Below are 15,027 nucleotides of genomic sequence, written 5' to 3' on the forward strand. Positions count from 1 at the left end.
AATAAGATACACTACAACAAACTTTGAGCTTGTTACTTAATATAGGGATTATATGGCTGGGACTCTTCCCCACAAAGACTTGATATTAGTTGTCCCATAACATATACATGAACTGTACCTTATATACATTTTAATGAACCATTATTACATGTTATAAAGGTATGTGTTTTTTAAGGTTTCATATATTTTATATTGTGATGTTAATTGAAAATGCTGCCATGCTGCTGTGCATAGTACATGTAATGTGTTGGCAATATTTGAATCTTCAGTGAATTAAATGATTTCTGTGGCAAGCTGAGGATCATATGCCACAGCAGAACTTACTATAAAAACATTATAATTATAAAGGAAAATCATTTTTCATTCAAAAAAAGAGTTGAGTCAGAGTTGCAAGCTCACCTGCCAGAACCACTGAATCTGCTTGCTGTTTTTGGTGTAGTGGCGGTAGATGGTGTTTTTCTGCCAGTCACTCAGATCTATCTCCTGCATCCCACAGAGCATCAACTACAAAAATATAAAATACTTTTTATTCGCTTGAAAATAAAACTACAGATCCATCATTAGTATTTACTTAAATGTACTTAAAATTAGCAAACCGAACCTTGTCTACAGCTCTTTATTGAAAAAGAAATACCTCCACATTCATAACTTTCTAGGAAATAAATGTTCTCCACACATCATAACAAATGTTTTTGAGGCATGTTCTAAAATTAGGTTGCTTTACATTGAAATGAAAAGCTGGAAGAAAAGATGATTGCAAATCTCTTTGCAACGGGTGCCAGTTGATTTAAGTTTTTCTTCTTTATTTTGGTAAGCCACAGTTAATAAGAAACAAGTGGGCACTACAAGATATATATATATTTTTGTTGGAACTGTGCATGCTCTCAACTGTGTATAAGTAACCCTGTTTTTCTAAAGTTCTCCTTAGCTGAGTGAATATATTTTAAAAGTGGTCAACTACAAACTTACAAAGAAAATCCTTTTCTTAAATAGAAAGACGTGTCTGTGATTTACAAATCCAAAAATATTCCTTACATATATTTCGCTAACCACTTCAATTTGATTAACAGTACATTGACTAAGTGCTAACATTTACTGTGCTAATTAGCTAGGTTACTCTGATCCATGAATGGATAAGAATTGGCTACACTAATCTCTTCTGGAACTGAGTGGTGGCTATTTGAAACTTACATTTGAATGATTTTGGCCTCAAGGGCAGCCACAGTAAGACAAACAAATACAGTTCACAGAGCACAGTACAGTATATTGTATATAGTTTTGAGTCTCCGACACATTTTATTAAGAATTTAGTGTAAAATACGAGGAACTTAAAATCATACAAAAATCGCTTAAAATCTCAATGTAAATTTGAGTCTCAGATTTTTAACCCACAGCCTTTAATCTTTTCTTTTCTTATTTCCTCGTGTGTTTAATGATCTCTTTGGGTTTTCTTCTTTGAACTAATGCATTGCATGCTCCCTTGTGGTTTTGTATAATTAGAAGCTACTTGCATTGTGTTTGTTTGAGAATTAGATTTATTCCTGCATCCCTATTTAATGCTGTAAATACCAAATTAGAGCTACCAGTATGATGTAGATCACTATAACCAACATCCACCATATGTACATGTAAAAAAACATGCGTGACATATGTACAGACAGATGCACAGGAACAGTCTTATATCCCTAGATTGTGACACTCTCAATAACTGGGGTTTAATCAAGTGGTTCTCTGTAAAAATGTAAGTGACCCTTATAAAAAAGTTTACCATAGTAAAAGCAAAGTGTAATAACAGCATTGTTAAGCATATGTAAGCAAGGTAAAGCCCAATGAGGTAAAGCATATTAAAAAACATTGCAAACCATGGTGAACTATGGCTAACACACAGTATAAGCATTGAAGTACAGACTCAGAAAAGCATAGGAAAACTGCTCAACTTTAGCAGTAAACTTTTAAAAAGGGGGCATATGGGTGTCGCTACTCTATATCCTTGTCGCCAGGGATATTAATACCTGGCACGGAGCAAAAAGAAGAATTACATAAACAGAACTAAGAGAACTAAGAGCCAGGAGATCCAGGACATGTTTCCCAGCACCACAAAAGACCCATGTGAGACTATGCACAAGTCATGTGGGTTTCTTTCAAACCCAGTGTTGTCAAATGCTGTATACGTATAAAATAAAAACAGGTAACACAACTATTCATACAGCAGAGCCTGTAATGTTTCCATTACAAACAAGCAGTCTTTGAGGTCTCAGTGTGCATTAAAGATCATTTTCTAAGCCTCATCTGCCTATTTATTTCCTGCATTTCTCCTCTGAAGCAGGAACATACAGGGCCTTTTTAAATCTTAAGGAACACTTTCCATTTCGTTAGAGTGATTTGAACCCAAAAAAGGAGCAGCTGGAGATCACAAGGAAATGAATCAGTTCCTGTATGGTTTTTTTTTCTGCTGTGGGTTACTGGCCCTTTCTGAAGGCTGCACAAGAAATAACAATTATGTCACTCTTCAGTGCTTTTTATTTTTTTTAAAAGGGAAAAGGCTCCCAGTTAATTTCATGGGATTTATTTAATGATTTAGCAACGCACTACTGTAGAAATTACCATTTTAGAAAGTCTTCAAAATATATGTTCGCAATTGTTCTCACTCGTCAAACTTTGCACTAAAACCAAATAATTTTTTCTTACCAAATTTTCAATGGGAAACTAAGGAATTTAAAACTGGACTTAATTACGTCTTCTTAGGTGGATTTGGTCATCCAATTATCAGGCTTGCATATCCTCTTGTCTTCTAAGTCAGGTAGATATTGGGGTCTATTCATTTGATCTAAACAGTGGCTGACCTAAATACTGCTGTTTAAATAAATAATAGAGGGCCCAAGGTTATGAAAATGAAATATCAAATAATTCATGTTAGTCTCTAGTTTATTTTTGTCTGTAGTGATAAGAAAAACTGTATTTAGAGCCACCAATGTTTAGATCAATGGATTAGACCACATTATATCTACCATTTAACATTAGGCATTACATTCATTTCACAGTTTTAAAATATGGAGATTTGTTCACGTAAAACAAAACGTAGGCTGAGCACACCATTCTAACAGCTGCATACCAAGTTTGAGATGTAAGGGGAAAAAATACATTTAAGAACCCCTCTGAAAATTCAAAGCTGAAACTATATCCAAATGAAGTTTTAGATGCTGTTATTTTGACATTGTTTACCTCTATCTCCTTTTCATCAAAGTATCTGAGCCACTCGAGAGGGACAACCTCGTTGAACCCGTCCAGGAAATCCTTGGTCTGCTCCTCCACACCTCGAGTGAACCTCCAGTCTGTGAGCAGTCTGACAAACAACCAAACAATCAGGTGAATCTCCAGTCTGTGAGCAGTCTGACAAACAACCAAACAGTCAGATGAATCTCCAGTCTGTGAGCAGTCTGACAAACAACCAAACAGTCAGGTATGTGCATTGCTATCACTTAACCCCTTTATATCCACGTACTCTCACAGCAGGGTCATCCGAGAGCACATGATTGTCTGCGATATCTGTACACAACAGTGTACTGCTATACCATTTCAAATAAAGTGTAAATAAAAGTATGACACTGTCACAGACGAACAAGTCCCATGGAATAAGCTGACACTAGATTATATTATTCAGTCGTGGGCCTCTCAAGCAGAGACTAACTATTGTATTGAATTTGTGGGATTTTTTTAACATCCACTGGAGCTCAGCTCAGAACAACAATCTATCTTGCGACCTAAACTCAGGTCAACGCCACACAAGGTTAGTGACTTGGCAGTCTGTGCCACCTAGCCCCTTTTATGAATGACAATATCTGGCATTATTATGCTAGCTGTTTGAAATCATTAAAGGTAGACTAATGGGTGTTGCTGGTTACCTGATGTATTCTTCCTTGTTCTCTGCCGTCACCAGCATGTTCTCCCCATCTGTTATCAGTTCGTGTGTTGTCACCTTTCCCAGTATCTCCATGTCCTGAGCAAAGAACAGCTCTACCCCGCACTCCTCCAGATCATTCTCTCTGAAAACCAACATTAATAAAATTCTCTAAATGCAGTACTGATGATGGCCTACTTTGTATCCACTTTTTCAATCAATGTGTTCTTCTGTTTTCAGAAACGGACTGGAAAGAAGCTGCAGTTATATTTAAATATATTTAAAATGTCTATAAATCTATATTTATTTCTTGAAGTGCTTTTTAGGTTGCAGCAACAATGAGAATTACATATGCAGATAAAGGATTACAATATGATATGTAATAGAACAGCTACCGTGAAAATCATTTTATAGGTCGCATTGGCGTAAAAGTCGCTCCCCGCTTTTTGAGACTTCAATTTTAGGAAAACACCTTTTTTTGTGTTTAAAATAATTGTTTTACAATTTTTTTTCCCTACATCCCAAAGTACTCCATTCAAACAAAATGTTTTCTACATCGGACCACAAACACTTTCCTCCTATCAGCTCGTTTTTCTTTGGTCACTTTAAGTTTGTCTTTGTTTTGTCTAGTCACGTACTGTTTTTTCAGCATTGCGGTTAACATGTATGACTGCAAATTCAACAACGTGCAATTTCAAACCTGTTAAGTAGCATTTTTTTTTCTTACTGTCCTACTTTATCCAGTCTCAAAGTCACCTGCATTATTATTATAGCATTGCAGTTACAACGAACAGAAGACTTGAAAAGTTTACTACTCGGCTTTCTAACCAATAGCTGCTTGGTACAGATCTCAGGGGCGGGTTCAGTTTGAATGTTGACAAATCAATGGCATGGGAGGGTGGGAATAAGGAAAAATTCATAGAGACTGACAGCTATTGTGTTAACACTAAGCGAAGCAGTATAGCTGTGATGTTTTCAGGTCAGTCAAGAGTCTGAAAGCTTGTGTTTAATATTCAAAATGACTACAGGTACTGAGAGTAAGAAATTAAAACTTTTAATTAGAACAGTGGTTTTGTGTTTTTACCTAGCAACATGACCTGAATGCCGTAGATCCTGAACAAATAAATCAGGTTGTTGACAGTTAGGTTTGTGTGAGACATAACCGTGGCTGTAGTAATCCCATTGTGGCGCTGGTACAGTAGTTTAATATTAGACACATACGTCGCACCGGTGTATTAGTCGCTCCCCCCTTTTAAGGACCCCGCAAAAATGACTAGAAAATAGAGTTATTCAAAGTTTTTTATGGTACTTACTTGACCCACATAATGGAATTGTAGAACTCTGGGTCAATTGACTCCAGGTCCTTCAGAGTTGGTTTTTTATTCAGCATGCGTTTGTAGAACGGAAGAGTAAAACCTGTGTCGATGAATTTACCATGATACAGAGCCTGGGGGGTAAAAGAAAAAAGATAAACTTACTGTAGCAGAATATAAAAAATGCACTAGATTAAGTAACATTGTTAACAGCTGGCACAGCGAAGTGAATTCTGAAAATAACCTTGCAGTGCTGGCAATTTTTTGTTTTTCTTAAAATGCACTATTTATAGCCAATTGTTCCTTATTCCCTCATCATTCACCACTGCTTATATCAGCAACTGCTGAGAGGGACCACAGCAGCCTGCAGCTGATAAACGTGTTAGACATTACATTACTCAACTTTGGAGTTCCTTCAGCTGCTTTAATTAAAGATTTCAAGTCTGAGAACCAAGACAGGAAAGCGTTTGATAAAATGAACAACGTGGAAACCTGATTGCTTGCAAGGGGTAGCAGTGTGACGGCATGTATGGCAGCATGTGTCTTTATATTACGCCATCTGCACAAGCATGCAGATCAAAAACACACGGTAGCATTCCCTTACAAAGTATCAACAAATACAGCACTTCAGACACAGATACCAAATGCCTTGCTTTGAATATGTGACTTCCCAGACTGTGACACACTAACGGTTTGTGTAAAACAGTTACCCTTCCAAGCTAGATATGTTAGATGGTTCTGGGCCTGGAGGATGAAATCCAGACTGTTTTAAAAAATGTAATAATGCTTTCACGGCTTGAAAAAGGTATCCAACAATAATACAGACAGTTCTTAAGTGACTAACAGTCTGCTGTTTTATTTAGGATTATGTCTAACAGGGGTGGGGTCCAAACTGCACATCTGAGAAATGAAAACGACTGGAATTATATATTTAAACAAAAAAAAAAAAGGACTTTAAGGGGATATGAGAAACTTTTTACAAACCCAACTAAATATAGTTTCTTTTGGAAACTGGGTGGAGCAGTGAGTTAGTGCTTTGTCCTTTGTGGATTGGCATTTGGTTTGGGGGCCTGCTTATACTCTTTGCCAGAGAAAGAGAGGGGAGTGAAAGGGATTCTGATTTGACAGCTACTGAATTCAGTCCATGGGATCTTGCTTAGCTACCAGTGTAACAAGTTATAAATACATCTGTACTGCTCTGAATGTCCACATTAATTTATTTTAAATAAATCATCCAAAGGAACAAAACAGTAAAGTGTATGTACTGGCTGATTAAGCCGCTTTTCAGTAATATTAAATAATAGTAGATGCCCACTTTTAATCTATGGTGAACGATGGTTAGAGCAGAAGCTTTATGAGCTGCTGTTTACCTGTCAAGTTTTTTTTTTGTTTAATCGCAACAATCACATTTTGAATATTAATTCAGAAATACTCTTTTTATAATACTCCAACACCCAAATGAGTGCTTTTAAAGTGTACTTTGTAGCGTGGGTATGTCATATTTTGCTGTTTGTATAGACTGTAAATACAGGTTTAAAATAAAATCGGGGAGGCCAAGATCAATATCAAGAATGGCCAAAAATGGCCAAGATCAAGAATGGCCAAGATCAATATCCCACTGGAACAACCCCACATGATGTTCTCAGTCCGTAGGATTTGAGAACATCACAAATTAAAGCTGTCCTGTATATTGTGGTGCCCAAAAATATTAATACCCTCCTATCTTCTCAATGCAAAATGCGCCAATTCACGTTAGTATTAGGAAACGTATGAATAAGTATTGCCTTACACTAATGCTCCCTTACCATGGCTATGAATCTGCCTATGAAGCGGAAGTAGGACAAGTGGTCAGGGTTGATGGAGGAGGCAGGATTGATCTGCAGACAGTAGTTATTCTTCCCTGCATATTCGAACAGACAATACATGGGGTTCAATACCTCATGGGACAGCAGGAAGAACCATTCTCTGTGGAAAAGAATGCAACATAGCAGAGTTTACAAAAACACTTCTAAGTAAATCTGCATAAACAGCAAGAACATACAACTCACACAATCTCAATTCTACCTGGAGGTGGGGGGGGATTACAAAGGACAAATGCATGAAATGATCTAATAAAATAACTCAAATAACAAATTACATGTAAAGGAAAGAATAATTCATACATGTAATAGGTATAAGTGGTCTTAGGTGTTTTACAATTTAATAAATCTCTTCCTTCATAAATTAACTTAATTTCTCAGAATTGTCTATAGCGGCTACAGCTGGCAGGGAAAAAGCTCTGGAGCAGGGCTTGGCCTTCTTTCACAACTCAGCTGTCAGTGTGCGATGTAGCACATTACATTCTCACCATTGCTAGCTGCTTCCTCAGCACTGAGCAAAGCACCACCCCATTCTCTTACCAATACAGGAGAACTGGACTTAACACATTTCTGGTTCAAGTCCTTATTTTGCAATGCAAACTCATAATCGACCAGCACTTCTATATGGTACAGTATTATAACTTCATGGTGCTACTGTATGTATTTTCATATTTTTTATTTTGATAGATCATGAATCAAATACAAAGCATATTCTGTTTCCCAGCTTTGCTGAGGTTGGAAAACAATCTTCAAAATACAGATTGCATTTCAAGCAGAGCATGAGGCAATCAAGGCAAATTGCCAGGCACCGCCTAATTTTCTTCTTTGATTACTGAATAGTACTTGCTCAGTAAAAGCCAAACCCAGTATATTTTTAGCCCTCTTTTGCCTACAGTGTCCAACGGGGTAGTGTAGTGGTGCTGTGACAGGCTCTCTCACATAATTTAGCCCTTTAGTGCACACTCCTGTGTCTGTAGCTTTGGGATTCTTGTGTCAATGTTACACCAGGGTCTCAGCTCACCAGAATTGTCACACTCATGTGTAGAATAGCAGTTGACAGTGAAAACGAGCAGATCCCTGGGACGTAGAGAGATCCCCAGCATCCTGTCCGTGGTTCTACCCTGTGGTAGAACAGCATGACGTAACCTACCATAGGGTAAAACCACTGGCAAGACACGGAGAGAGACAAAGACACACATATACACACAGGGAGGGAGGAACGAGATGGATTCCTAATACCACAGAACCAGGATTGCACCAGTAAGGGAGAAACACAGGATCCCAACACGGAGAAGCTATCCCAATGCAACATGAGGGGTCAAGAACATTGAAACAAGCAGGGGTATAATGTAGTACACAACAAACCCAACACCCTGACAACAAGTGGAGAGAAAGTGGGGAACTGTTACCGATCACACTTAACATAACATATTAGGACACCATGTAGTTGATTTTTAATTATATGTTAGTGTTAAAAAAAAAAAAAAAAAAAAGATGATTGCAGGACAACAAAAACACTTTTTTTAATCCCGTAAGACAGGTGTAACATTTGTGATCACAATGCAATGCTCCTTGACTCATTTAAACAATTTGGTTGTAGGCATTTTTTATTTATTTGCATGCTGCAGATAAAAAATATATATATTTTAGAAAATGTGCCTCTCAGAAATTGCTTGCAACGGTGGTAGTACCCAACAGTTTCAATTTAAATTCTGAAGATAAAAATCTGTCCTTTTTAACCAGTTATTGAAATTCTGAATTTGAGTTCACAGGTCATTTTTTAAATATTACTTAAAAAAAACTGAATCTGTTGAGCACAACATAATTAGCACTAGAAAAACGGCAGAAAAGCTGCTATATTTCATTCGTCCATGTACATCAGAACTGTTACAAACCGATGTACCTCATGCAAGCCACTAGATTGTTGGTATACAGTATGTGCTTACCTTGCAATGCCTCCATAATCCAGCCCCTCTTCTCCACGCATTATTATATACAACCTGCGACGCAGGTCATATGCTTTCATATTCATGATCTAGAAATGATAAACAATACAAATACTTAAAGAGTATGCTTAAACAAACACTCACTTGGAAATCACTAGGAAATTCACACTGAGACTAACATATGTTAATCCTATGTTCAAAAATAACCAAAATAACTAAAACAGATTATTGGTTTGCAACAGCTGTGTTAAAATGATTAGGCTTTAACCAGAAACCAGGGGGAATGGATTTAATAAGAAAACCATGGTTTCTGTGGCCCAACGTCACTAGGTGGATGTATTTACTGACTTAACACCTGCCGCTGCCCAGCCCATAGCCAGCATATGCTGCCCAGGTTACTTTACCTGCTGGAAGGAATCTTCAAATAAAGTCTGCCTGGAGACGCTGATTTTCACATGGCTTGGGAGTGCATTAGACTGGAACAAAAACAAGAACGACAACTCAGTAAGTCTACAAATACTTTATTATTTTAAGAGCTCTTAATGGATGTTCTAAAGAAGTACAGTACAGGGTACAAAAGCATCCAAGAATGTAAAAGATTTCATTGGGAACCCTTTCAAAGACATTGCATATTTGAAAAGCTTGACATGTAGCTCTTAAATAATGCATTTTGTACAGTACCTAATTGCCTTTTTTATTATGTTCATCTATCTGTCTATACTAACTGTGTAACTATTGTGTTGCAGAGTGAAGATCCAAAACACATCTCTATCTAGTTATAAATACAGTATGCTGAGACTCTGCTCAGCCTAAGGACAGACTGGCTGTTTGGAGTCGCGCTGCATGTCTCACAGAGTGGAGTGTGAAGGGGGAAACTGTGAATGCTAAAAAATAAATACAATAATTCTCTAAGATTTCACACAAAGATGTTTCTGAATTCTTTTTTTTTGTTTAAATAAAATTCACGTAATTATAAACTTTGAATGCAGAACGACAAACAGTCACCTCTGTCTTCATCAGATAAACTGGATGAAGTAATTTTGAGATGTATACCAGATGCAAGCTGTTACTTTCTTTGGAAAGCCAAACCACAAGGTTTGGAGATAAGAATGGCCGCCATTCTTCCTCACCCAGTGCTTATCCTAGCTCTGATGTCATACAAAACCCCTCAATGGTATCTGTGAGATCTCATAAACCCCAGGCTAGCAATTGTGAGGCTGGGTTTCCATGAGGAAAAACAGCATAAGAAAAATAAAACAAATATAGATGGATAGATAGATAAAACTAAAGACTATACAATAACTTTTTTTTACAGAAGACCTGCAGGTTATACTAGATTGTTTAGTTACTTCAATCCTCATTTACACTGCTGCTTTCTTAATGAACTGTACTTACATGACACAGAAACCGGAACTGGTGATACTTCCACCTGAAACTCCGATCATACAGTCCTGGGGACCCACCTTGTTTTGAACTTAACATGAAAACAAGAAGAAAACTGTATATTATACTTCTTAATTCTTGTGCCTTATTAATGGTTGTGGCTCAATTGTTTCTACTCAAAACAGGTATGTCATATGTATTTATGTGAAAGACCTGCCATTCACTCATATGGCAATGCCTCTTACAGTCACTCTATTTCCATAAACGAACAGTGGTAGGTTTGTTAAAGCAGGAATGCGTGGCACGAGAGGACGGTTACAAACTGCAACACTGTGGGGTATGTTCACTGCAAAAAGAACAGTTCCACTGTATACATAGAGACACAGTTTGTTTTATTATCATCTTGGCTGGATTGCTCATTTTTACCAACAGACCACAAATAATTCCCACCTCACACGTGGCTTATAACAGTATGAGGGCTAGGATTCATTTCTAAACCTTGTCTGAATTTTTTTTCTTCATTAAACTAGACACAACTCCACTGAAATGTCTTTTGTTTTTGGATAGAGTCCACCAATCCTGTTCTGTTTTCGAAATAATTTGGGCTCATGTAGAGGGCCATATTTTCTCAACATGTGCCCAGGCAGTGAAGTGTGGGTGGGGAGGGGGCCACTAATAAGCCACTTGGCTACCTGCCTCTCGACTATCTTCAACCCGTCTTGTTTCAAACAGAGCCGTTTAACATCCCACAAACTTTAAAAATAACTAGAATTTGTTTTCCGGATCTACCAAAAACATTTTATTTAGTTGACAGTGTTCCAGCCCCCCAAAATACATAACACACACATATATATACACACATACATACACATATACATACATATATCTGGTAGAATTTTTGCTGTGTCCTGTTTGAGTAAAAAGAGAAAATCTTGCCTGTGTGTATCTATCTATAAAATGTTACTACAAAAGATATTGTAGATAAATCACCAATTAAAAAAAAAAAAAAAAAAGTATAGGAAAATGTATAATTTTCCTGCTTAACCATTTACTTAAAAAAAGTCCTATATTTACCCTGAATCAAATCCAGGTCGTGGATCTTTAAAGCTGGTGGTGCGAGTGTTGTGGTCGACAAAATAGCGAACCCCTTCGTTGGTGTATTTCATCTCCCAGCCCGGGGGGAGGGGTGGCTCCTGAATCATCCTGCAAGAACGGAACTGGTATCAAACTGTGTCCTTGTGCAGACCAGCAGAAGTGTTACAATCATCTGTGCAGGACAAGCTCGAGACAATGCCAAGGGCAGAGGCAAGACTCCCATTGCACAGCAGTTTGAGCCATTCCAGGCTTCATTATGAGTCTGGTGAAATGAAGCTCTGGGTTTTTTGACAGACTAGGTTAGCGCTCAAAGTACATTTCAATGGGGGGGGGGGGCATATTTACATCTCAACCAAGACTGGACATCTTTACTCTCAGAAACACTGCTTTAGGTGGTTTTCTGATTAATGTGTTTTTCTTTATTTTTTAATTTATTTCTTTATTTGTTACAGTATTTTCATAGGGATGAATGGACAGATGGATGGTTTGTAAACAATATACTCCATCTTTAAAGGGCTTGGATTTTTGCACGTATTGTACTGCTCAATAAATACATTTGGACACTGGAATTACAACACAATTATTCAGCATTAAATAGTTCAGATCCACCAAATAATAGCATGTATATGTATATGAATATGTTTACCATATGCGTGTGCTGTATTTACTTAGTTTTATGTAAACATTGTAGTTAGCTCAACCCCACAAAAAGGACGTGTTTGTAATTGTGTAGTTCTTACCCTTGGGTTCTGGGATCCTCCCACTGTGTGGTGCGCGTATTGTGGTTAACAAAGTACACCCGTCCATTATCTTGACGTTTTTCTGGAAAAAAAATAAAAGCAAATGGTTAGTTTGCATATGTTGTGAATACACTGCAGTACTATACTACATTAGGTTATAATTACAAACAGACTCTTTTTAAAAGGTTAAAGATGCATGGTTGATTATACAATACACTTATTATTCCACTAATATCTACACAATATTTTCATAATAAATGAAATACCATTAAAGCCACAAAACACATGAAACCAGTCACAATTTGCACCCTAATAAGTCAAGTTAAATGGAAACAGCGGCATGCAGTAACTAAGACAGCCCTAAGCTTGTGTTGAAAAAAAATCTTGAATCTTCATAACTAATGAAGACTGAAATGCTGCTACTTTTGGTCCAGACTAATAAATCAATTCAAAAGTAGGGCATAACTACACTTACTAACCCCCAATTATTAAAGATAACGGAATTTCATAAAGAAGAGCCAAAATGTACAAATATTACTGGATGAGAGCACACAGCAAAGGATGTTTAGAAACCATCTCTATACAAGCACATTCTTATAATATCAAGGAAGGCTACAGAAACGCTAAAATAAAGGAAATAACCAATATTATAATGTTTTTTGCACATAACTGTATTTTGGTAAAAGAACTCCCGCGGAAGTTCACTGACGTAAGCAAATCTTGACCAACTACTGAGAATAAAGATACCCTAGGAGTTAGGGTCAGCACCAATGAAAGATGAAAAGGCATACCACATTAATTAGTAGTAGCTCTACTAGAAGTATTGTGCTTTTTATTAAAGCCATAAGGCTGCTTCTATGCAGTTCTCAGCTCTGTGGCGTCAAAGGCTAGCTATATATAGGAAATTAAAAAGCACACAAAAGTCAAGACTGGCAAGTTACTTAGTGATAAGGAATGACAATAGCGAGTGTCATAACAATTGGATAAGCAGTTCTCCAGATATAAAACTGTAATGTGTGCCTCCGCTATATTACCATCACAGGGGATAACAAGTTACATTTGCAAGTAAAACATCAATAGAAATTATGCTGTTATCTATCTATCTATCTATCTAAATGTATAATATACTGTATAATATATATATATATATATATATATATATATATATATATATATATATATATATATATATATATATACACACACACATATATTTATTTTTATATAGCGCCTTTCATAGTGGACCACCATCACAAAGCGCTTTACAAGATACGAGACTAGGGTGTGTGAACTATGTATCACTTGCAGTCACTTACAACAACGTTTCACCTGAAAGACAGAGCACAAGGAGGTTAAGTGACTCAGGGTCATACAATGAGTCAGTGGCTGAGCTAGGATTTGAACCGGGGACCTCCTGGTTACAAGCCTGTTTCTTTAACCACTGGACCACACAGTCTCCTATATATATATATATATATATATATATATATATATATATATATATATATATATATATATATATATATATATATATATTGTGTCACACTTTATCGACAGGGGTAAAAAGTTAGTTTTTCAAGGAAGATTTTATTTTAGTTAGCATTATTTTACATTTTACCATTGTATGTCAAGATGATACATGGATAAATAAACAAACAAACTATCAAAATCTAAGAATGAATGCTTTGCTCCAGTGGTACTGGGCACTTTTTTTTTTTTTAATTCCTTATTAAAACCTTCATTATAAAGGTATTCTGGTACTTGAATAGGTCAATGGCCTTTACATACCAGATATATGGATTTTAGTTTATACCGGTAATTTTATTAAAAAAATAACTAAATAAATAATAATAAAATACATTTAAAAAAAATTAAATATATATATTATATTCATAAAAATTAAATGGAGCTATTTTACTAGCATTTTATAGTATTCAATTTTATTATTTAAAGAGCAAGTAGCGGGGTTCCAAAAAATTTAGCGTTACCCGTCCCTACGTGTTGCTACAACTGTTTAAATAACGTACCTGCAACTTTTCTTTTCATTGTACACATCCTGACAACTTTTTACACTTATAACTTTAAAATCAGTTTCAAAGCTCTTTTCAAAATGTCTGCTCTAGTGCACTGATAGTGTAAGGATTATTGGCCACATTGTCCAACAGGTAACACAGCAATAACGATCCATCCAAAAGCCAGAGCACTTGTTATGTTTATTTATTTATTTATTTTATTGCTCTTCTCAAACCCCAGTGCACTACTACTACTACTACAAAAAAAAAAAAAGTTTGGTCCAAAGGACACAATCATCACCTTAATCTGAGTGCATAGAGGTATACAAAAGTTTACTGTAGTAGCTTCATTTCAGCATCATGGTTGATACAATATTAAGAAACCTGATTCATAAGGACCATGATGTTACCTTTCATAAACACAAATATTTCTATCACACCTCACGATAAACTGAGTTCTTATTCTACTGGAAGACAGAGAGAGGGAATCAAACAAACAAACGGTTTCAAACTTTACTGGCTGCTGTTCCGATTTTTTCCGTGTTGTTTATTTCAAATCAGTTTCCTGCACTGTGGACACATTTCTGAGGAAGCTCCCTGGCCTAAATATCAATTAACTGTACTGCTGCTTTTTTGTTTTGTTTTAATTCCTTGTTAGGAAATCTCCCCCCAAAAGAAGGAAAACACTTGGTTACACTTTTCCTTAAGGCAAGAGTACCTTTACCAGTCTCAGGATAGCTCACAATTTATTGAAACAACTTATCTACCCAATTGCAACAGC

The 15,027-nt window shown here is 36.4% G+C and overlaps 1 protein-coding gene across 3 annotated transcripts in view; it reads right to left on the reverse strand.

The window, feature by feature from the left end:
• LOC117425613 (NEDD4-like E3 ubiquitin-protein ligase WWP2) overlaps positions 1-15,027 on the reverse strand; it is a 67,034-nt gene that overhangs the window by 7,261 nt on the left and 44,746 nt on the right. For 2 of the 3 annotated variants that reach the window (XM_058993680.1, XM_058993683.1), the window contains 10 exons: positions 12,235-12,316; positions 11,474-11,602; positions 10,412-10,490; positions 9,421-9,492; positions 9,017-9,105; positions 7,017-7,176; positions 5,212-5,345; positions 3,903-4,043; positions 3,223-3,343; positions 400-504 (listed from right to left, as the gene is read on the reverse strand). In XM_058993680.1, coding sequence (XP_058849663.1) covers positions 400-504; positions 3,223-3,343; positions 3,903-4,043; positions 5,212-5,345; positions 7,017-7,176; positions 9,017-9,105; positions 9,421-9,492; positions 10,412-10,490; positions 11,474-11,602; positions 12,235-12,316 — 1,112 coding nt within the window. The remainder of the gene's footprint in view (positions 1-399; positions 505-3,222; positions 3,344-3,902; positions 4,044-5,211; positions 5,346-7,016; positions 7,177-9,016; positions 9,106-9,420; positions 9,493-10,411; positions 10,491-11,473; positions 11,603-12,234; positions 12,317-15,027) is intronic. The other variant, XM_058993682.1, reaches the window with a different exon arrangement.

The sequence above is a fragment of the Acipenser ruthenus genome, chromosome 20, assembly GCF_902713425.1.
Source record: "Acipenser ruthenus chromosome 20, fAciRut3.2 maternal haplotype, whole genome shotgun sequence".
Classification (NCBI taxonomy): domain Eukaryota; kingdom Metazoa; phylum Chordata; class Actinopteri; order Acipenseriformes; family Acipenseridae; genus Acipenser; species Acipenser ruthenus.